General features: G+C 60.4%; 1 protein-coding gene across 1 annotated transcript; it reads right to left on the bottom strand.

Annotated features, from left to right (window-relative positions):
- Positions 1 to 5,136: 5,136 nt before the first annotated feature.
- PDCD1 (programmed cell death 1) lies at positions 5,137 to 13,623 on the bottom strand (the record flags this gene model as incomplete). The annotated part of the gene is made up of 5 exons (XM_079710594.1): positions 5,137 to 5,370; positions 5,637 to 5,671; positions 6,325 to 6,486; positions 6,867 to 7,226; positions 13,548 to 13,623. The coding sequence occupies 5 exons, from the start codon at positions 13,621 to 13,623 to the stop codon at positions 5,137 to 5,139; spliced, it is 867 nt and encodes a 288-aa protein (XP_079566720.1).
- Between the last annotated feature and the right edge of the window lie 10,048 nt (positions 13,624 to 23,671).

The raw sequence follows: 23,671 nt of genomic DNA, 5'->3' as shown, positions 1-23,671 counted from the left end.
GCAGCATCAGCTCGCCCGGCTCTCCAGCCTCTGACTTGCCACAGCTGTGGCAATGACCATTCTCTACCCCAGCCCCATTTTCATCTTCCTAAACTGACACTGTCCCCACTGGACACTAACTTCCCAACCCCTCGTCCCCAGCTGTTGGCACCCTCCATTCTACTTTCTGTCTTTATGATTTGACTACCTAAGTACCTCATATAAGGGAGTCATAGATGTCCATCCCCTTGTGTCTGGCTTGTTTCACTGAGCATCATGTCCTCAAGGTTCATTCGCAGTGTAGCGTGACTCAGAATTTCCTTCCTTTTTGAGGCTGAATAATATTCTGTCGCATGGACGGAGCACATTCTGTTTATCGTTCATCAGTTGATGGACGCGGGTTGCTTCCATCTTGTGGCTACTGTGAATAATGCTGCTATGAATGTGGATGGAAAGAATTTTTTAAATTAATTAGTTAATGTTTTAAATGGGTGAATAATAGCATTTGATAGTATATTTTTGGAATTCAGACTGAGATAAAAACAGAACACAATCATGGATTTTGCCGCCGTGGGTCGGTGAGACGCTGGTGTGCGCGTGCCTGAGGCCCCGCCCCCTTGCCCAGGCCACGCCCTCAGGCCATGCCCTTGGGCCAGCCCCATTTTGCCCAAGGGACAAACAGGAGCTGAATCTAGAGGAGCTGTGACCCCCACTGGGACCCCTGGCTAGGAGAAGTCAAAGCGGCTGGGGGGCTATTAGATGTGGCTCTGTGCCCACTGGGCAGGCCACCAGGGGCCGGCGCCCCTCGGGGCAGATGTGAGGCTGGGCGCCATCTGCCTGGACGTGTGGGTGCCTTGGCCCAGAGCCTCTTCCCCGCCTGAGGGCCCAGCAGCCGAGCGCCTTGTGATGCTCAGATAACAGGGCCCGAGAAGCAGGGCTATAGGGAGGTGACACATCTTTCCCCTAAAGTGGCTCTCAGAGGCGGCCCTGACCTGCGGCGAGCCCAGGGCACCCCAAACCGCAGGAGGCGAGGGCTGTGGGGAGCCCCCCCACCCCTGCCCACCCAAGTCGTGGGCTCGGGAGCCAGGAACACAGGCCACCCCACAGCGGATGGGGCAGCCCGACCGGGTCGAGGTACAGGACCCCCGGGAAGGGTCCCCCGCACCGCCTTGGTCACTCTCAGGGGGGTCCCCACATTCTGAAGTCTCCAAACACTCAGGAACCTCACTCAGACCATAGGGGCATCCGTCCACATCAGAGCCCCAACCCACAAGGGCTGAGAGCCCAGGCGCCGCACGGCAGCCCCGCTTCCCTGTTCCCAAGGCTGAGCTCCCTTTGAGACCTGAGCCCCTCTGCTGCCAGGAGGCCTTGGCCACAGCGCCCCTCCCCCATCCCGCAGGCCTTGTGGGACCTCGGACTCCTATGGTGAGGTGTCTGGCCACCCCCACTTCCAAGCACAGCAGCCGGGGGCAGGGAGGGCACAGGTGGCCCGAGGGGGTGTCCTGCTGGGCAGAGGGGCTGCCAGGGTGGGGCTCGGCTAGGTAGCACCTGGAAACTTGTGGGCTGCCGGGGTCTCAGGCTGGGAGCAGGGAGCCCTGAGACCCACCCTCCCCCTCTCCCCCCTCCCCGATGCTGTGGCTCCGTGAGATGCACAGACGCTGATGCAGAGACTGACCCGCTGGAGCGGGTGTGGGCGGGGGGTGGGCGCGACGCCCCACCAGGCCGGTGACACACGTGGTTGGGGCAAAGCAGGGGAATGGAAAAAGTGAGTGGCGCCAGGCGGCAGGTGGCAGGGGCCGCCTTACGGGAAGGCGGATGCAAAGTGCTGAGTGTCGCTCTCGGTCTCACTTCTTATCTGAGCGCGGCTGCCAGGGCGGCCGGCACTGCCAGCACACCCGAGGCCACTTCCTTCCCTCCCTGATCTTTCATCTTAAAAAATTTTTTTCCAGTATCAGTATGAGCTCGTGGTCTTTTAAACTTGCTCAGAGTGTGTGAATCAATTAGATTTTTCATGTTAATTTTGGCAGTTTTGATGCTCAGACTGCCCCCTTGTCTTTTGACCAGACCCCAACCTGGTTCCGTACTCCGGGGCCGAGTGTCTCCATCCCTCCTGCACACACCTGAGGGCTGGCGGCCGCCCAGGAGCCAGTTCACCCAGAGTCCGGGCAGGGCCCCTGCTCCTGCCACCCCGGGGCCTCCCTGCCTTTGGCCATCAGGTCCAGCACAGTGAACCCCACGTGCTTCCTGTTTCTGCCAGTCCCCTCGGGAGGTGGGGCTCAGGAGTGAAGGACAAATGTCCCCTGAGTGCTAAGCAGCCGCTTCCCAGCGTCCTCGCCCAGGGTGTAGTCAAGCTTTCCGAGTTGGCTGTTGAATAGGTGTGGCTGTGATCTGCAGTTTCCTTATTTTGAGTGAAAATAAGCATCCTTTCCCTGTTTAAGGGATATGTGTGCATATGTGTACATATAACATGTGGGAGGCATGTGCGTGAACAGTTCGTCACTTCTCTGGCTCGCTTTTCCATTGCAGCTCTGACCTTGCTGTCTCCCTGATTTTAGACCTTTCTATAATTGGAGCATTAGCCTTCTGCGTGATATTGCAAATACTTTCCCCAGTCTGTTCGTGATGATGTCTTTGCTGTGCTACAGAGTTTTCCCCAATTTACACAGCATAATTTCCCCATCTTCTCTTCCATGGCACCTAGGGTGAGCTGGCAGCCCTGCCCTCCCTGTGAAGTTCTGGTACGTTTTTCTCCTGTGTCTCATAGGGTTGGGATTGATGCAAACACAGGGTAGGAGGGACGTGTCTACGTTACTATACTATACTTTCCAAATAGCTGTGCTGTCCCAGCACCACCTAGGAAAAGTCTATGGTTCCCCACTCCTTGGCTCTATTCCTGCCTTTTCATGTGCTAATGCCACTGTTTTAATGATTATCAGTATTAGATCTGATAAAGCTGCTCTTCTTTCACTTTCCTTCCCTGGTTTTCTTGGCTGTTACTTGCCCGTTTATTTTTTCAGATAAACTTTACGGTTGCAGAAATGTGGGTTTTTACTGGGATCGTATTAAATTTGTAGAATTAGCAAGAACTGACGTCTCGATGGCGTCGAGGCATCCTCCCCAGATCATCAGGCCACGCCGGTACTCCTTTCTCCTCCTGCAGGTTCGTGCTTTTCTCACTAAATCTACACCTTGGACACGCAATCTTTTCTGTTGCTGTCATAGGTGGAATATTCGCTATCACTTTTTCTTCTACGTGGTTACCGTTGGATGTACGGAAGCCATTTATTTCGGGATGTTAATTTTACAGCTGCTCCTGGACTAGATTTTCCTGTTGCCATAGCAGTTTCCCCACAGAACCTCCTGGGTTTTCCAGGCACAAAAGCCCGCGTCGTCTGCAAGATTCGCCAGCAGTGTTCCCTCCAGTGTCCCAGACCAGGTGACTCTCCCTCTGCCTGGGACAGTCTCCAGGATGGCAGGCACAGGTTGTGGGATCGAGGGCTGAGGAGCTGGTGGGGGCTGCTGTACTCCCGGCACCTGCGGGTTTGGACAAGGCTCGCTGTGGTGGGGGGTGGGGCAAGGTTGGGGGTGTCTGTCACGGTAGTCAGGGACAAGAGCCGATGACCTGTGTGGTGTCAGTGCATCCCCTCCCTGGGGGACTGAACCATCATCCAGTTTGTAGAGGGGAAGGGACTGGGTTTCCCCACAGATGCCAGCCCCCCAGCAGCCTGGCACCTGCTCACTCATAGCCGGCGGCAGCCCACTCGCTTGCCTGCCCGCTCCATCCCCCCACCGGCCTGGTGTGGGGACACATGGGGTTGGGGCAGGACATTCAGGCACAGCTGCTCAGTTGGGGACATCCTGTGCCAGGTTCGGGGGCAGGGGGCTACGAGACCCAGGGGCGTGGAGCCTGGAAAGGGCTTCTGGGGGGTGGTGCCCGGTGGCCCCCTGAAGTCGGAGGGGTTTCAGGCTGTGGGCGTGAGTGTGGTGGGGATGGAGAGGAGGGGCCTTGGAGGGCCAGTGTGTTTCTGGGATAGTGAGGGCCAGGCCGGGCAGGCTGGTGCATCCTCCTTCTTCAGGCCGGTGTCCAATGAGTGAGCAGGAAAACTCGGTGCCTTTTTTTTTTTTCGGTTCGCAGGCCGCTCACTGCTGTGGCCTCTCCCGCCGCGGAGCACAGGCTCCGGACGCGCAGGCTCAGCGGCCATGGCTCACGGGCCCAGTTGCTCCACGGCATGTGGGATCTTCCCGGACCAGGGCACGAACCCGTGTCCCCTGCATCGGCAGGCGGACCTCCAACCACTGCGCCACCAGGGAAGCCCTCGGCGCCTTTCTTAGAGCTTTCATCACTCTTTAATTACAGTGTAACAGAGCAAGGAAGTGGGCGTGGACCCCTAGATGGGACATGTGCCTCGGAGTCCCCCACACCCAGCTGCCCCGGCCACGCTGCCCCGGACGTGTGTGTGCAGGCCACGGGGAGTGGCAGCTCCGTCGGAGGGGTCCCTGCCGAGGGGTCCCCGCACCTGCCCCAGTGCCCTGGAGTGAGCCCGGCGGAGGCCCCTCTAAGTAGCACCGTGAATGGGCGCCAAGGAGAAGTGGGGATACACGGGGGACACCAGGGCCCCCAGGATGGCCTCGGCGGGGTGACTCCAGCTCCTCCAGCTCCCTTCATTGCCTGTTTCCTGGGCTGCATGACGGGCCTGGGCACACGTGAGGGTGGAGGGGCCCCACCACCACCAGGAGCTCTCTTCCTGGCCTGGGGAAGCACGAGGCCCCAGGGGAGCCCTGACCTTGTGCATTTCCCTGTGTGCCCCTCGTGGGATCCGTGCTGGACCTACCAGGCCTGCTCCAAGGCAGAGTCTCCAACCAGGACCCGCGGGCCCCTATGTCCAGGCACCAGGCCCTCCTGGGAGGCAGCTGGCGTGTGTAGGAGGGAGGCTCTGGCCAGCTCAGCCTGAGACTGGGTCTGGAGTCCGGGGTGAGGCTCCTTCCCCTGCCCATAGAGCCGGGCAGGGCTGGTAGGTGCTGGCAGGGCTGGGTGTGATCACCCTTGAACAGGCTCACCTCCTGGGTGGCCCTACCACTCTGTGCTCTTCCAGGGAAAGTGTCCACCCCGGCTCTTGGTGGAGGGTCTGAAGGACTCGGGCCAGCTGAGGAAGCCGGTCAGAGGGGCCAGGAGCAGTGTCCGTCCTCAGTCCTCGGAGGCCGGGGCCCCTGTGGGCTGTCTGCAGAAGCCCTGCGGCCTGGGGAGCCCGGCCTGCCCGGGAAGACGATGGTGGCGTACTCGGTCTGTTCCGGGACACAGGGGGCCGGGGGCTCCGGGGTCTTCTCTCGCCACTGGAAGTCCAGCTCCCCGTAGTCCACGGTGCACGCAGGCCTGGTGAAGGAGCCCTCCTTCTTGGGGAGAGAGGGAGGGATGGGTCGTCGGTCTCTCAAGGGTGACACGTGTGAACGCGCGCGCCCCCCCCCCCCACACACACTTGCACGCATGCGCACACAGGGCAGGGCTGGCCACCCAACCTCGGGCACGCAGTGGTGGCGGGCGAGGGGCGTGGCTGCTCTGAGGCCGCCCACCCCGGGCATTCGCCCCGCCCCCGGCATGCGCCCCGCCCCGCAGGGAGGTGCGGCCACGGCGATGGCACCGCCAAGGGAAGGATGCTCACCGGAGGCTGGTCTTCGCTCCTGCGGGCGCAGCCCTCTGCAGAGAAGCACACGAGTCAGGGAGCCCTGAGGCCCTGCTGTCGTGGCGTGGGGTCTGAGGGGTCCCTGGGAAGGGACCTGGGTTGTCTGGGCCCCAGGGGCCTGCCTGGCTTCCAGGCCTCACGTGCGGCCCAGCCCAGTGCCCAGCGCCCGCTCGGCTGCCTCAGCACACAGAGCAGGCGCATCATCAGTGATCCCCGCACGTTCTCAAAAATATTTGAGGGCGGAAAGAGCGATTCCCTGGAGAGATGACCTCCCACAGGGGCTTTGCTGTCAGCTGGGCTGCTCCCCTACCCCGCTCAAGGCGTGGGGTGTCCTCAGCGGTCTCCAGGCGGTGGGGCGGAGCCGGGGGCTCCAGGCCTGCGGTGGCTGTGGCTGTCACCTCGGGCGCCCAGCAGTTAGAAGAGCTTTCAGTGTCCTGCAGCCTGAGGTGCAGCCTGGGGTGACTCAGCCTTGGGGGGGGGCTGCCCTCCCCACGCCCCTCCCTCAGACCCCTCCTGAGAGCAGGCACAGGGGTTGTGAGGGGACCCCAGACCCTGGGAAGCCCAGTCTGGCCCCTCCCTGTGGGGGGACACGGAGGGGGTAGGAGTAGGGGAGGGTTGAAGGGAGGGAGACTGTGGGCTGCGCCTGTGGGGGCTGGCGGGGCCTTACCTCGAGTGACCCAGAGGAAAACGGCCGCCAGGACCCAGGCCAGCAGTAGCAGCAGCAGAACCCCCAGCAGGACGCTTGTGATGCCGGCGACCAGGCCCTGTAACTGGCCTTCAGGCCGGGGTGGGGGGCTGGGGCGCTCTGTGGGCTGCTCCAGGACTCCCTCTGCAGGGGCAACAGGACAGGAGTCAGAGCCAGGGACCCAGGGCCCTGCCCTCTGCGAGTCCTAGACCTGCACTGACCAGTCTCGCCCAGGCCTGCACCCTGGCAGAGCTTCCGAGCATGAGCTCGTCCTGAGAGGCGCCCGCCACCGGCTCCCCTCCCTCACGGACAAGTGGGTCTGGGGGTGCTTCCAGTCATGGAGAGCCAGGGCCATGGGTCGCCGTGGTCCTGGGTGTGGGACAGAGCCCAGGAATGGAGCCTGGCAACCCCTGCCCCCTATGCCCCATGGCTGAGGCTGCTCCTGCTGGCTGCCCAGACCCCGCCCTGCTCACCCCAGCCCTGGGGGGGCCCCACCCCTGCCCTCGGGTCTCCGACGCCCGCACCTGTCACCGTGAGCTCCGCAGGCCGGCTCTCGTTGATCTGCGTCTTGGGGGGCAGGTAGATGGCCCCACAGAAGTAGACGCCGCTGTCATTGCGCTGGGCGGCCATGATGCTCATGTGGAAGTGTCGCCCGCCGGGCAGCGGCGTGACGTGGAAGCGCCGGTCCCGGCCAGGCTGGCTGCGGTCCTCGGGGAAGGCGGCCAGCTTGTCCGTCTGGTTGCTGGGGCTCATGCGGTACCAGTTGAGGACGAAGTGCTCGGGCTTGCTGGAGAAGCTGCAGGTGAAGGTGGCGTTCGCCCCCTCGGGCACAGTGAGCCGGGCCGGGGAGAAGGTGAGGGGGCTCCAGGGCCTGCTGGGGGCATCTGAGGGGTGGAGAGAGGAGCAGTGGGTGGGCGTGCGGAAGGGGTATGGGGACCACCCGCCAGATCCTCCCCTCCCACTTTCCCAGCGCCCGTCTGATGGGAAGGTTGTGCAGTGCTTCTGCCACAGAGCCTTGCGTGCCCCCTGGGAGGGGGTGCTCGCCTCTCACGGGCCACTCCGTGGTGGGGCTTTGTCCTTGGACTCTACTGAGACCTGGGGCCAGGGCTGCGATCTGGCTCTGACCTCCAGGCCCTCGTTTCCCCCCCTCCTCAGTGGTGGTTTAAGGGCCTTCACCCCCTCCCTCCTTGAGTCCCAGTCGCCAGTCCCCGCAGGCCTGACCCCCATGCTCCCAGACCCAGCATACTGGTCCTGCCTGCTCTGTGCTGGGGGAGGGGGAGGGTAACTGGGAGGCCGGGCTGGGCTGGTGGGGGCGTCCCTCGGAGAACCCAGCCCTGGCAGGCTCCAGCTCAGGACCAGCTCAGAGCTGGGAGCACCCCCCTCCGCTCCCGCCGTGGGCACTGCTGACTGGGCAGCAGGAGGCCCTCCGTGTCTTCTGCCACGACTGGGGACTGGTGCTCAGAGGCCAGCCGGGCCATCGCCCCTCTCATGGACGAGCCTGGGCTCTGCCTGCAGGCCCCCAGACAAGGCCAACCGTCGCCTGTCAGGCCCCACCTGGGGATGCCCCGCCACCACACACATGCAGCTCACGTTGGCACGCGCACGCATGGGTGTGCACGCCTTCACATCCAGCTTGCCGGCTAGGGGGTTGGGGGTGGGGTAGCCCCTCCTAGAAGATGCCCAGCTGCACCCCACATGGCCCGCGTCGCAGGGAGGGGCCCCGGGTGGTATCCACATGTGGCCAAACCCACACCCGGTGCTTTAGCCCTTGCGGACGGCTCATGCTGGGAGCTTACGCAGTGGCCCCTGATTTGCACACAGCGGCAGGCCTGAGGCCGCCCCCGCCCCAGACGTAGCTCCGGGTCTAGGGCCAGCTCCCCTCAGCCCCCTGCCCGCCCCTCCAGGCCGGGGGATTCCCCGGCCCCTGTGGACGGGCAGCTCCGTGCAGGGCAGGCAGTTGTCTTCGCATCTCTGTGGAGGCCCGTCCGACCCGCAAGGAGGGGCGGGGGCAGCGGGGAGGCCGGGGAGTCCTGAGGGCGCTGGGCCTCCCCTCTCAGCCAGGCCCACTGCCCCGCGGGGTCCGCATCTGCTCCCCCGCCACCGCCCTGCCGCCGCTTCGGTACAAGCTGGACCCAGATTTGGTCAAAGTTGCGCGGTGGCGAGGGTGCACCGGATCCGAGAGCCTTGCTCTGCACAAGGCCCTTGGGCGCCCCCCACCCCCGGGCTCCCACCCGCAGCGAGCCCGCGTCTGGGTCCGGAAACCCAGGACGCCTCACAGGTACCCCAGGAGCCCCTGTTCTGGGTGGTGCCCCCCAGACTGTGCTCCCACCCGTCCCGTGTCCACGCCACACCCCCTTTCCCACCTGCCAAGGTCTCAAGTGAGACCCCTGAGGAGCCCCCCTTCCTGCACAGGCCCCTCCAGCAGGGCCCCCGTGAGCGCCTGTGGGGACCTTTGCTGACGAGCCCTGCGTGGACGGGGGCCCCGCTCGTCTTCAGTGCAGGCCCTCACCACCACCCCCATCTGCCAGCCTGAACTGGTGGCCATTTGAATCTCTTGTCTACCTGCTTGCTCTTTGTGGGGCTCTCACAGAATCTGGACCTGAGTAGCTGGGACCCTGGGCTGCCTAGGTCCCTGGCCTGGTTCTCTGCATGGCCTCCCCGTCCTGCTCAGGCCCTGGGAACTCCAGGTCCCTCCCAGGGGCTCTCCAGGCCCTGCTCCCTCTGGGCCCCATGGCCTCCCTGCTGCCCCTCAGACCCCTCCCCCAGCACAGCCCTACCTGGATGCCTGTCCCGCCCCCCGCCCCCCTCCCCCGGACCCTCACAGTGTGGGCAGAGGCAGGGGCTGGATGCAGCTGCTGGGGGGCTGGCCTGGGACACAGGTCAAGGTCAGTGTCCGAGGAGTAGTGTGGGAGGGGACAGCCCATCACCCGGGGCCGCTCGGGAGCCAACACTGACCAGGAAGCACCCGCCCCCCCAAAGGGACAGGGTGCCTGGCTGTCAGGGGCTCCCGGTGGCCCGGCCAGCGTGCAGGGCCACAGGGGGGACACTCACGGGGTGCTCAGAGGCCCCCCAGATTGAGAAAGATGGGTTCCTTGGAATGAGAGCCCAGAAGCATCGCGGGGAAGCAGAGCAGAGGGAGTGTGGGGCCGGAGGCCTCAGGGCTGAGATGGCGCTGGGAACAGGTGGGAGAGCCAGATGGGGCCTGGGCTCCTGTGATACACGCATCCCTTTACATCAGCCTTGGCCTGGGAGGCTGCTAACAGAGCTTCCTCCAGAGTCCTGGGGTCTCACTTTATCCCTGCAGGATGAATGTCTATGCATCTTTTCTTATGTTGTTTGAGTAATTGAAAATTTAAATGTTGTCTATTTATGTAATAATGGAATGTCAGTGAGGGGTCCCCAGGCCTGTTTTTCTGTTTGGGGAGTGGGTTGAGGAGAGAGCCACTGAGCCCCAGCAGGGTCAGGAGGGAGAGACCCTGGGGAGTGCCTGGGTGTGGGACACACTGTGAGCACCACGGTGGCACCGGCCCGGCTTCCGTGGAGGGCGGCCTGGCACGGGCTCAGGGCGGCCTCAGAGGCCACATTTCACAGCTACCATCTAACACCTGATTTAAGCAACACCCATCAGTGGGTGCTGAAAGCATTGCCCAGCGGACTGCTGGGTCCCTACCTCAGGTCTCTGATTCATCCCGAAGGGAGAAGGGCACCTTCCCCCCGTGCTTTGCAGTGGACCCAGAGGGGGCGACCCCGTACGACGGGTCTCCGATGGGTGCCCCAAGAAGGACCATCATGTCTATGACCTCCCACAAACAAACAACAGACACACCCAGGTGGCAGGTGCTTGCACACCTGGGCTGGCTACTTCAGGAATGCCAGCAGCGGCAACAAAAGCAGAAACAGACAGGTGGGGCTACATCAAGCTAAACAGCTTCTGCACAGCAAAGGACACCATCAAAAAATGAAAAGGCAGCATAGTGAATGGGAGAAAATACTTGCAAATCATATATCTGATAAGGGGTTGACATCCAAAGTATATAAAAAACTCTTACAACTTAATAGCAAAAAAACAAACAATCTGATTAAAAAGTGGGCAGAGGACCCGAAGAGACATTTTTCCAAAGAAGACATGCTGATGGCCAACAGACACACGAAAAGATAGATGCTCAGTGTCACTGATCATCAGGGAAATGCAAGTAAAAACCACAATGAGGTATCACCTCACACCCATCACAATGGCCTCGTCAAGAAGTCTAGAGATAACAAGTGGTGAAGAGGACATGGAGAAAAGGGAATGGAAACTGGCCCAGCTGCAGTTGGAACAGTACGGAGGTTCCTTAAAAACTAAACACAGAACTACCATGTGATCCAGCAATTTCACTTCTTAGTAGTTATCTGAAGAAAATGAAAACACTAATTTAAAAGATATATACACCCCAATGTTCACTGCAGCACTATTTACAATTGCCGAGATATGGAAGCAACCTCAGTGCCCATCGACAGAGGAATGGATAAAGAAAATGTGGTGTGTATACAATGGAATATTACTCAGCCATAAAAGAGAATGAAATCTTGCCACTTGAGACAGCTTGGATGGACCTAGAGAATATTATACTTAGTGAAGTAAGTCAGGCAGAGAAAGGCAAATACCGTATGATTTCACTTATATGTGGAATCTAAAAAAAAAAAAACCCAAAACAAAACAAGACAAAAACTGAGCTCATGGATATAGAGAACAGATCGGCAGTTTCCAGAGGTAGGGGCTGGGGAAATGGGTGAAGGTGGTCAAAAGGTACAAACTTCCAGGCATAAAATAAGTAAGTCCTTGGGGTGTGACGTGTGGCTTGGTGACTAGAGTGAATAATTCTGTGTTGCGTATTTGAAAGTAGCTAGGAAAGTGGATCTTGATAGTTATTTTCACAAGAAAAAACTCTGGTAACTGTATATGGTGATGATGTTAGCTGGGCTTGTCGTGGTGGTCATTTTGGAATATATACAAATACAAATACACCATATGCCTGAAACTAATATAATGCTATGCCGATTACACCTCAAAAAACCCTAATTCTAAGGATTTCCATATCTAATATAAAATTGAGATTTGTTTAAAAACAAACAAACAAACAAAAATGCCTGCTGTACGTCAGAGGAAGCTCAGGACAGTGGCATCCAGATGCAGCTGAGGTTCTGGACTCGGCTCCATCAGGGAAAGTGTCCAGCCGGAGGGCAGGCTCAGGATGCAAGGGCATCTGATCTATGGGACTGCGTCAGCCACCGTCCTGGGCGTTAGGAGAGTCTGTGACTAATGCTTAGGTGACCAGCGGTGCGCGGATGGAGAGGGCTGTGGGCTGCACTGGCCCCCAAATCCCCGCGTTCAGTGGCACCCCGGAATGTGACCTTATTGGGAACAGGGTCTTTGCTGATGTGATCCTTTGAGATGAGGTGTGGGGTTGGCGCCCCCTAACCCGACACGACCGTGTCCTTACTGAGGAAAAGGGGACACGTGGACAGCCCTGCACACGGGAGGACGCTGTGTGACACGGAGCAGAGCTGGGGTGACGTGTCCACAGGCCAAGGGACACCAAGCATTGCCACCACCGCCTGCAGCTGGGAGAGGCCTGGAACCACATCTCCCTTGCAGCCTCAGGAGGAAGGGACCCCGCGACACCGAGGTCCGACTTCCAGCCTCCAGAACCGCCGGCCCATAAGCTTCTGTGGTTCCAGCCGCCCGCCCGGTGTGGGAGTTTGCTACGGCAGCCCCAGCAAACTAACACAGACTGCCAATGTGCCAGGGTTACCAAACTGAAGACTCTGGGTGAGGGTGTTCACTGCTGTGTTTTGGTAACTTTTCTGTATCTTTCAAATATTTTTCAAGTTTGTACGTTGAAAAAAATAACACATATCTGACTTAAAAAAATGTGTCATAGGCTGGGCCAGACAGTTCTTATAAGATCAAATTCTCATGATGCTATAAAGCAGGCATTATTATCACCAAACTGCAGGTGGGAAAACCGCAGCTCAGAGAGGTTAAGGGACCTGCCTGAGGGCACAAAGCTCACCAGTGTCGGCTTCATTTGGAACTCAAGGCCGGCACCTTTCACATTTTGATCTTCCCCTGCTTTGGGAAGGGGCCCTGGTGGGGAGTGGGCGGCCTAGGGTAAGTTACAGCCCCCCCCAACCCCCGAGCCTTGGTTCTTCCTCCTGGGATGACACGCACCCCGCCTCCACCCGCATGCCGTGCCTGGGGTCCCCAAGCCTCCCCACGGGGCACCTTTTGGCCACAGGCTCTTGGACCACTGACTGCAGCCGTGAGTTTCCTCCGTCCATCCTGAGAGCGAGGCCAGGTTTGGGGAAAAAGCAGGGCGACCTGGGCGCTGAGCAGGTGCTGAGCAGGCCCGGCTGGGCAGAGACAACTGAGGGCCTCTGGGCACAGAATCCAAGACTGGCAGCCAGTGGGGGTCAGGGCAGCCTCGCCTCGGCTTGGCCCTTTTAGGGCCCTTGACCCCTGAGCCCAGCGAGGTCTAGAGGACAGGCCCTGGGTCTGGCTGGGGACCCCTTCCCATCAGGCCAGCACTGGGCGCAGTGGCTGAGGGCAGGGCAGCCAGGAGGGGCCTCTCCCTGACCACTGTTTTGGCCATGGGCCTGCAGAGCCTGCCTAGGGGACAGCCCGTACTGAGGGGCTTAGGGCCAGGGCCCCTCTCCAGAACCTGCTGTGGACGCTCCTGGATGTGCCCAGGTGCTGTGCTCCAGGGCATCTCGTCCAGAGGCCTAGGTGGGGCTCATCCCAGGCCCACGATGGAACTGTTACACTTTTGACATAATTGGAGAAACATCTCCAGGCCACCCAGCCTGTGCCCTCATGGAACCAGTCAGTCCCTTCCCCCGAGGAAAACACAAGTGGGGCCGAGGTTTGGGGCCCTTTCATCCTACAGAGGGCCGTGAACTTGCCCGTCCCTCGGGACTCCCAGGAAGAGCTGGGATACTCCTGCCTGCTTATGAGCAAGGAGGGGACTCACCACCAGGTGAGGGGAGTGGGTGAGGAGCCGGAGCCCAGAAGGGCCCTTCACCTGCCCAAAGCCACACAGCGCCCTGCCAGGGGCCGTGCTGGGCCTCAGGGGCCTGGTTCCCCCCCACCCCCCCACCAGAGACTGAGAACCGGAGGTCTTTGCCCAGCCCGACCCCTCGCCACCCAGCCCCGACCCACATACCTAGGAGCCATCCTGGCCGCCAGCCCAGCTGCAGCACGGCCCAGACGAGTGGCCACAGTGCCCACGGGGTCCCCATGCCCGGAGCGCCAGCCCGCCCGGCATGCTGTCTCCTCCACTGCTTGCAGAAGTGCAGGAGGAAAGGAACATGTCCCGGGTCAGGTCGGAGGGCCACGCCCCAAGCCCCTGCCCCCTCTTCCTCCTCCTCCCCTTGGGCAGGGAGTTGGTGGGAGGGAGAGAGATGCTCTGCACAGAGACAGAGGTGAGAGAGAGGGAGAGAGAAACAGAGAGACGGAGGCAGGGGGAGGGGGAGGTGGGTTTGGCCCCCTTCCTCCCGCTGCGGGGGAGGGTGCCTCCATCCTGGGCACTTCTTGTCTCTTTATTTGTTGTTGACTCTTCCGGAGGCTGTGGGTCCGCTGGGAGGGGGTGCAGGGTCTTCTCTGCTCCCCTTCCCCAGCCGTCCCTCTGCCCTCTCTGGGCTTAGGTCCCTGGAGCCACAGTGTTTGAAGCACCACACTCTGCCACTGCTGGGCCAGGCCTCTGCTGCCTGCCCCCGCCACCCGGCGGGCTGTGGGCAGTGGTCACACTGCTGCCCCCAGTGGGCAGTGAGGATCTGGGGCCTTTCCTCCAGGCCCACCTGAGACCCTTTCCCTCTTGCCCTACCCAGGGCCCTGGGCCCCTCCCTGCCCCCATGGTGGTCCTGCTAGCCCTGTGCTGAGGGGCGTCGGGGCCCAGCACCAACCCCCTTCAGGAAGCCTTCAGGGGCTTCCGGGGCCAGCTTTCAGGAAGCCCCAGGCTGGGGGTGGCAGCGTTTCCAGATCTTTCCACTATCAGCAGCTTCCTGACCCCCTCCAGTGCTGGGGCTTGACCGGTAATGCAGACCTCACCTTCCAGGACTGACTTTGCCTCAGGCTGGGGGAGGTCCTGGGGTCCGGGGGCCCCCCCCAGCACAGCCGGAACATTTGTGAAGTGATTGGATTATTCACCGCATTAAGCGTTTTGTTCTAATGAATGGAAAACAGGAAAAATGAAACTGCTGATATTAGTGGCGCAATGTGTAGGTCTCATCAGCTAAGATGACAGAGACTGAAACCGCCTGACAGCTGGTGTTCAGCTCCGGCTCTGAGACACTCAGGGTTCGCTGTGAAGGGAAAACATTAAAGAAAGCTGAAACGGTGGAAAAAGAGCATCAAAGATGATGTCTCAGGCGAGGCGCTGGGCGGAGGAGGCTTCAGCGGCAAACAGAGGGCCACTCCCCAAGCCTCAGCTGCTGAGGCCCCAGCACGGCACGGCCTGGAGCGTAGGAGGGGTCCCTGCCGGCCAGGTGCGCGCCGAGCGTGGGGGAAGCTGGCCAGACGGCTCAGGTGGCTGGTCTGGGAGAGTGTGGCCTGCAGCTGACCCGTGTGACACCCCATGCAGACAGGCATCTCCTGGCAAACCCTCCCCCGTGGCCTCCCCTCGGGGGGGCTGGAGCCCTGGAGGGGTTCCTGTCATCCCCGGGCCGCCAGGCACCCAGCACTCTCCTTGCTGCTGACCCCTGTCCCCGTGAGGCACATGGCACTCACACTGGGGACCTGAGGCTCTGTGCTGGGGGACTCAGCTGTCCTCTGAGGACCAGGGCTGGAAGAGGCTGGGCTGGAGGGTGGGGGTGTGCTCTGGGCTGGGAGGTGTTGTCCGACCCTGGGGGGGGGTTCTCCTCACCACCCCTCACCTCAATTCTGTCTGCGAGAGCTCAGACTGTGTCCACAAAGGGAGATGCAGGGCCCTTCCTCTCCCACCCACCTCCCTCCCTCCCCCTTCTCCCCCTCCACTTCCTCTTTCCCTCTCCCGCCCTTCCCTTCCTCTCCCCACCCCCCATTCCCTTCCTCTCCCCTCCTGATTTTCCCCTCCCTCTGGCCTCTTAGCCCTGCCCCGCTGACACCCTTGGGGCTGTGGGCTGGGTGGGGGACCCAGACTCAGGAGGCTGAAAGGGGCTCAGAGACTGTGGAGGTGGGGAGGGGGTGCACATGGCCTGGGGTCGGCAGGACCAGCAGGGCAACTGGGTCAGAGCCAGGGAGGGGTGCAAGCAGGTGAGGGAAGGGGTAGGAGTCCCAGAGCCTCTGGGGTGCTGTCCCCCCAAAGTCAGCTCCCCCGTGCTTATCAGCTCAGTGTCCCCCAAACACCCCCATCCAAACACATGCGGTCCCCACCTCACACTGTCCCCCCCAAACACACAAACTGTCACCACACACATGCTGTCACACCACACGCCGTCCCCGCCACACACGCACCGTCCCCGCCACACACGCACCGTCCCCGCCACACACACCGTCTCCACCACACACGCACCGCCCCCACCACACACAGCGTCCCCACCACACACGCACCGTCCCCACCACACGCACCGTCCCCACCACACACGCACCGTCCCCACCACACACGCCGTCTCCACCACGCACGCACCGCCCCCACCACACACGCACCGTCCCCCACCACACACGCACCGTCCCCACCACACACGCACCGTCCCCACCACACGCACCGTCCCCACCACACACGCACCGTCCCCACCACACACGCACCGTCCCCACCACACGCACCGTCCCCACCACACACGCACCGTCCCCACCACACGCACCGTCCCCACCACACACGCACCGTCCCCACCACACGCACCGTCCCCACCACACACACACGCACCGTCCCCACCACACACGCACCGTCCCCGCCACACGCACCGTCTCCGCCACACACGCACCGCCCCCGCCACACACAGCGTCCCCGCCACACACGCACCGTCCCCGCCACACACGCACCGTCCCCGCCACACACGCACCGCCCCCGCCACACACGCACCGTCCCCGCCACACACGCACCGTCCCCGCCACACGCACCGTCCCCACCACACACGCACCGTCCCCACCACACGCACCGTCCCACACACACACCGTCCCCACCACACATGCACCGTCCCCACCACACACACCGTCCCCCACACACACCGTCCCCCACACACACCGTCCCCACCACACACACACTGTCCCCCACACACACCGTGCCCACCCCACACACTGTGCCCACCACACACACCGTCCCCCACACACACCGTCCCCACCACACACACACCGTCCCCCACACACACCGTCCCCACCACACACACCATCCCCCACACACCGTTCCCACCCCACACACCGTGCCCACCACACACACCGTCCCCACCACACACACCGTCCCCACCACACACACCATCCCCACCACACACGCACCGTCCCCACCACACACACCGTCCCCCACACACACCGTGCCCACCCCACACACCGTGCCCACCACACACACCGTCCCCACCCCACACGCTGTGCCCACCACACACACCGTCCCCACCACACACACCGTCCCCCTCACACTGTGCCCACCTGTCCCCCTCCCTCACCATCCTTCATTAGGGACAGAATAGACTCCCTGGATGGAGGGAAAAGGGAAGGTCAGGGCTCCATCTGTCTCCTTTCTGTGTCCCCTGATGTTTGGCCCTGTCCTCTCTGTCCTGCGTCCTTATTTCACCCCTTCAGGTTTGGGAGATTCCAGCCAGGGTCCCAGCCAGGGTCTCCGTTCCCCTGGTCCCACATATTACCCTCTCCCGTGACCAGGTGCTGGACTGGGTTCATCAGAGGCAACAGGGGACCCCCAGTTCAGCGGGCTTTCCAGTGACGAGAGCTGTGTGTTAGTGTCATTGAGGTGATTGCAGGTGTGCTCCCAGTTGTGAGGGTAACAGAGCTGGCTCTGCACACGGGGCCGAGTCTCTCTCAGTGATAACATTTTGCACAACTGCCATCTGCTATTACAACCAGGATGCTGCCATGGGTACGGCCCAGCAAAGGAGTGCAGCGGGCCTTGTTTTAGTTCACTCACTTGTGTGTGTTTAGTGCTGTACGATGTAGCCACGTCACAGCCCTGGCATCCAGCCCTCTGAGATGACACTAAGGTCCGTCACCACAGGACACCCTGTGCCTCTTTGAGCTGCACCCATCTCCCTTCCACTCTCACCCTGCATCCACTGGTCCATCCTCCAGCATATGCTTTTGTCTCCACAAAGTACACAGTGGGATGGCCTGGCAGCGGCCCACGGGGTGGTCTTTCATGCTGCACGATCCCATGGACAGTGGTCCATGCATGCGTTTGTCTCCACTGGGATCGTTGCTGTGCCTGCATGTGCTCCGTGGCAGGTGGCACACTTGGCTCTTCTCTGCTGTGGTCCACCGGGCAGGTCCAGTTTGGGGTGGTCCCGCTGGGAGGATCCCATGTGCAGGGCCTGGGTGAGCAGCGGCTTTGGTCCTGGGATCCGTGGGTGGCTGGGTGCAAGGTGCCGCGGGGTGTGTGTTCTGTGTCTGCGGGGCACCGCACCTCTACCCAGTCCATCAGGCTGCCGGCTGCTTCCTGCCCGACCAACTGCAGAAGCCCAGGGACCAGCAGTGAAGGAAGCCAACGGCCCAGAAGGTTCTCAGCAAAGCGGGCACTGAGGACACAGGGTCTGGCTCTTAGGAGCCTGGGGAAGTTTCCCTACTCGGGCCACCCACCCTTCTACCTTGAGAAGAGGGGCCCGAGAGTGTCCAGGTGTGCTGGCCGAGGTGACACGCACAGCTGGACAGGAGCGGAGGGAGAGTCGGGGAGAGGGGGCTCCCGTGCTCCTGAGGCACCACCAGAGCCGGAGGGACGTCTGCATTCACAGGAGAGACACAGCAAGCAGGAGGATCATCCTGAAACTGCTTCCGAGGGGCTGGAGGGCGGTGGTGTCAGTGACCTCTGACCCCGACTGGGAGGCGCACGGTGGAAATGATGCCCCACAGCCCTGGAGGGCGGTGGATTCACAGCTAGTCTGAGGTTGGAACAGGAAATGGTTAATAGTGTTTGCAAATACAAACTTTCTGCTCTATCCTGTTTCTGAAGCATTTCCCAGAAGTTAAAAAAGAGCGCCTAATTTATCTGCCCAATTTAAGAATCAAATTAAAAAATAGGGACAAAATATTTTCACCATTTATTGTACACAAGAATAATGGTTGGCTTGTTTGTTAAGGTGGTGGGTTCCCGGAAGATTTCTTAGCCCCTCATTTCTAAACTTTCTAGAATGCTGTTGGGAGTTTAAATGCAAATTTATATTTTAAATTTCCAAAAGTGTGTGTTTGGGTGTATGTGTTCATGTGTATGTGTGTGTGTAGGCATGTGTGTGTATTCATGTGCAGGTATGTGTATGGTGTGTGTTCATGCCTGCATAGGTGTTCATATGTTTATGTGCTTTGTGTGTGGTGTGTGTTCACCGGTACCTGTTCACATGTGTGCATGTGCTCATACATGGGTTGCTATTTGTATATGTGTATATATGTGTGTGGTGTGTGTGTGCATAGTGTGTAGGTATGTGTGTGTTGTGTGTTTATGGGTGTGTGTTCGTGTGTGTAGTGCACGTGTGTGAACACTTCCCTGGCCTCTCCCACTGGGCATCATTCATGCTCCTTGCTGGCTGGTCGCCCAGGCATCTGAGGTGCTGCCCCGCGGGCTCCGGTGCCAGACTGACCTGGGTGGACGTGCAGCCGCCCCCGTGGACGTGCAAGAACCGCTGCCCTCTGGGCAGGCTGTCCTCAGCGTGGAGGGCCGGGTCCCCTCTGCCTAGCCTGTGCCGGCTCACTCAGAAGGTGCCTGCGTCCGTTGTCCTTCCCCTCCATTGCCCGATGTCGCGGCTCCTTCCGGGATCTGGTGGAGGTGCCGGCCCCTCGCTTGGCAGCAGCTGGGTTGGATGCTGGAACTTGGGATGGCGGGAAGCGCCTTTAGGAACAGAACCGGCTGGATGGGGGCTGCTGCCCCAGCTGCAGGCCAGGACCCCCTCCTGCTGCCTGCAGGCCCCGGACACACACCTCGGCGGCGTGCTTGGGCTCGGGCCTCCCGGGGGGCCACACGGCCTGGTGTTCCGGGAGTGGCCCATGTTCCTGGAGCTGCACACCCTCTGCTGAGGTCTGGGGGGCTGAGGTGAGCCCAGCACCGGCTGAGCACCACGTTTCTGCCCAAGTCTCTCTTCTTGTCTGTCTGTCTGCCTGTCTGTCTCAACCTCTCCTGCCCAGACACAAAAGGTGGGGCCCTGTTGACAGAGCAAAGCCAGTCAGCCGGCTGGCCTCGTGCTGGACCCTGTGACCCCTTGACCCTGACCTGGCTGCCAGCTTTGATGCCTCCCTGCTATGCGGTCCTGCCTCTGCCACCCTCCCCCTCCCCACCCCTGGCCCAAATGGGGCAGTTCCCTAGTCCAGTGTCGTAGTGAGGGGCTTCAGGGGAACCAGCCAGGCCAAGAGGGTGACAGACACTCCTGCAGGAGACTGTCCTCGTGTCTCACCTGGGCTGCGGAAGGTCTACTTTCACATGCTCCACCTGGAGGCCCCCAGTGTGAGGGCTGCCCCTGCCCTCCAATCAGGGCGGTGAGCGTGAGGGAGGAGGCCAGAGAGTGTCCATGGGGAGAGGGGCCTTGGCGTCTCCCTCAGGGGGGCGATCGGGTAGAAATGGTACCTGGTTTCCTGACACTGCTCTCCACCCACACCCAACCCTGGACTGGGGTCATCAGTGCCCCAGGGAGGCTGTCATAGATCAGAAGGTGGAGGGCAGAGGGCGGAGGGCAGCATAGGGGTAGAGGGCGTGGCTACGAGCCTTGTTCTTAGAGCCTGTCCTTAGCGGTGCCAGCATCCTCGCACCTGCTCTGAGGAAGGGCTTCTCCCACCCCACCTACGGGCTGCACAGTCACACAGCCGGACCCGTGGTTCCAGGACACGCCGCACAACCCAGGAATCACGTACGGAGTGGTGCGTGCGTTTTGCTTCACCCGTCGTTTCTCTGGTCAAAAGGAGGGGATAATTATGCCTGAAGAAGTTGTTAGCTGACCCTGTAAGTAGTTTTTGCAGGGGGCTTGGCTCGTGGGTTTGGGGAGCAGATAAATGGGCAGACGGATAGAGGTACGTGGAGGCTGACTTCTCTGGGGTCTGCACCTGGGCCTTTGGAACAGGCTCTGGGAGAGACGGAGGAGGTCCTGAGAAGGGTTGGAGGCGACAGGCTCCTTCCATTTTGAAAGGGTTCGTCTCATCACCCGAAGGTTATTTTCCAGGGTGGGGGGTGGCGAGTCATGATTCCAAGACTCTCCTCCAGAGTCAGAGACAGTTGGTGGTCTCGGAGTGGAGGGGCCTGCAGGGTAGCCTGGTGTACAGGGCTGTGGTCCGGTCTGGGCAGAGCGAGGGTGCCCACACCCAGCATGGTGCAGGCACAGCCGGGGCCACTGTGCCTGGAGGGCTACCAGAGAGGGAGAGCTCGGTGGGGGCTCCTTGGGCCAGGGTTACAGCCATCCCCTCAGCCCCCTGCACGGGCACGTGACAGGACAGCATGGGTGCCCACATACAGACAATGGCCCTGGACTGACCAGCAAAATTCAGGACCTTAGAATTGCTATGATTGGCTGGGTGATAACCAAAAAACTCCCAGAAAATGGCTGCTAGAAGTTTATTTCTCTCTTGAAGAAGAAATCCAGAGATAGGCGACCCTGAAGTGGTATTGTGACTCCAACTGCCATCAAGGATTCAGGGTCTCAGCATGTGGTTTCCATCTGCAAGTTCACCTCGTGGTCTAAGGTGGCTGCAGGAGTGCCAGCCATCACCTCTGCACTGATGAACAGAGAAGGTGAAAGTGGAATGGGAAAAGTAGGACTTTCCCTGGTTACCTGGTCCCATATTACAGAACCTTCCCCAAAGCACATCCAATAATTTCCAGTTCTATCTCATTGTCACACTTAGCTGCAAGGAAGAAAGATGTCACCCAGTTGAAAGAGAGCCAAAAGGAAGTTTGAGAAATGAACAAGCCACTTGACAGGATCAGCTGTAGTCTGGACACAGACGAGGAGAAAATCAAGGAACTGGGAGAAAAATGAGAAGAAACTGCTCAGCATGCAGGGAACAGAGGCAGAGTCATGAGACAGGTGGATATAGGGAGGAGGCCCACAAGGAGGTGAACAGGCCGTGGGCAGAGCATTCACTGGGGGCGAAGGCTATGCTAAGTTTGCGCCTTGGAATTTCTAGGTGGCTCTGGGCGTGAATAGGCTGCAGGAAAGGCCCGCAAGGCCTGCTCCCAGCAGGGGCAGATGCAGCAATTCTCGAACCTGGAGCCGGCTGCCCGGCAGGTGCCATAGCCCTCGGCAGGGGACACAAAGCAGGCAACTCGCTGCTGTGGGCACTGCCGCCTGTCCAGGGCGAGGGTGGGGGCCCAGTGGCCCAGGGGCAGAGTCCACGACCCTCATTCTGGGAGGTGCTCCGGATGAGGCCCGCTCTGTTCTGGGAGCTCCCAAACAGCCTGGGGGGAGCATCCTTTCCCACCACCCGCGGGCGCTGTGGGACATGCTGGCCGCTGAGCACTGTCCCTCCCAGTCGATGTCCCTGTTTCACTTGGTCAGAGTCTTTTCCTCTCGTCAACATGAGCCGCCGTTTCACAGCCTTGGGCCCACGGAGAAACCCGCTTCCTTGGCACTGGACCGGCCATTTCCTTGGCAGGGTCTCGGAGCAATGCTGCCCAGTGGACAGGGCGCTGGGCGCCGCCTCCCCATGGTCACCGAGGGCGGCCTCCCCTGGGAGCTCGCTTGAGCCCTCCCCCCACCGCCCCGGGCTTAGGCCCCTCCCGGCTCTGCTGGACCCTCGACCCTCGGCTGGTTCTTTCCTCGAGCCACGTCGCCGTCGCACCGTTACCAAGTACTGGACACGCGGTGGGTGGAGCTTGCCCACAGACAGCAGAGGAGCCAGACGCATGCGCATAGGATGCGGGGGGGGGGGGGGGGGCGGGGCCTCCTCTCAGGGGAGGTGCAAAGCCCCCAAACAGGCTGCATCTCAGGTGGAGCTGCCAGGGCTCCCAGCGCTGGTGCCTCTGCGGGGAGGGGAGTGCTGGTGGCGGGTACGGGGCACGCAGACAGCTTTGGGGGCCTGGCTCCTTCAGGTCCTGAGCTAAGACTTTAGAGTAATTTGTGAAGTTGTGCGTTACCTTTAAGGCATTTTTACATAAATGTACGTTTCTAGCCAATAAAAAGTGTGAAGAAAGGAAAAGTCTTGGGAGGGTCTTCCCTGGCGCTCCAGTGGTTACGACTCCGCACTTCCACTGCAGGGGACGCGGGTTCCATCCCTGCTTGGGGAACTAAGATGCCTTAAGCTGCGTGGCGCAGCTGAACAAACAAACACCAAAAAAAAAAAAAAAAAAAGAAAGAAAGAAAAGTCATGGGAAAATTCGCAACGATACATGTTCAATAAAGTTCCTCAAGCTTTGTTTGCAATGGCAAAGACTTAGCACCGTGTTCAAGGACAGAGGCCGGGCAGGTAGATTATTATGCCCCAGCCACAGACTGGAAAATATCAGATATTTAGAAGAATGGGTATCACCGTCCATGCTACACTGTGGGTAAAAGAAACAGGCCTTAGGATAATATGTTTAGTAAGATTTCCTATTTGTGAAAAATAATTATGGAAATGTATATGTGCATAGGCACTGAAAAACACGTGGATGTCAGCACCACAATGATGACTATGGGCGATTTTTATCGTATTGTAGTTTGTCCTTTTTATTTATCTGTTTCTGATTTTTCCTAAAATGAAAATCCACTGCTTGCGTAATAAAAAATACGCAAAAAGGATCAGAAAAAAAGGCCTATTTCTCATTTCTCTGAGACAAATCCAGTTGCCATGGAGACGAGAAGGTTGTCAAGGCGGCAATTGGTCGGTGCCGGAGGCGGGTGGGCGCTCGCTAGGAACCAGAGCCAGCGCAGCCCTCAGACAGCACTGCGGAGCCCAGCGCCAGCATGGAGGGCGTGGATGTGTGGGCCAGCACCTTGGCCCAGCTGATGGCCAAGAGGAAGCCCCAGGACACCTGGGAGCTGGTCCCCGAGGAGAACCTGGCCTCAGGGCACCTGGACAGCAGCGGTTTCCAGTACCGGCTGCGGGGGCTCTCGAGGTGCGGCTGAGGGGGGGTGTCTCCTGTGGGATCCTGGGAGGGAGGGGCCGAGGCTACTTAACCACTGGCTAGGCTGGGTGTGGCCTGGCCGGTGAGGAAGGCGGGCTGGGGAGCCATGTGTCTGCCTGGCCTTGGCACCCAACAGGTGG

The sequence above is a fragment of the Hyperoodon ampullatus genome, assembly GCF_949752795.1.
Source record: "Hyperoodon ampullatus genome assembly, chromosome: 8".
Lineage (NCBI taxonomy): Eukaryota > Metazoa > Chordata > Mammalia > Artiodactyla > Ziphiidae > Hyperoodon > Hyperoodon ampullatus.
This window is presented reverse-complemented; position numbering and strand designations above follow the sequence as displayed.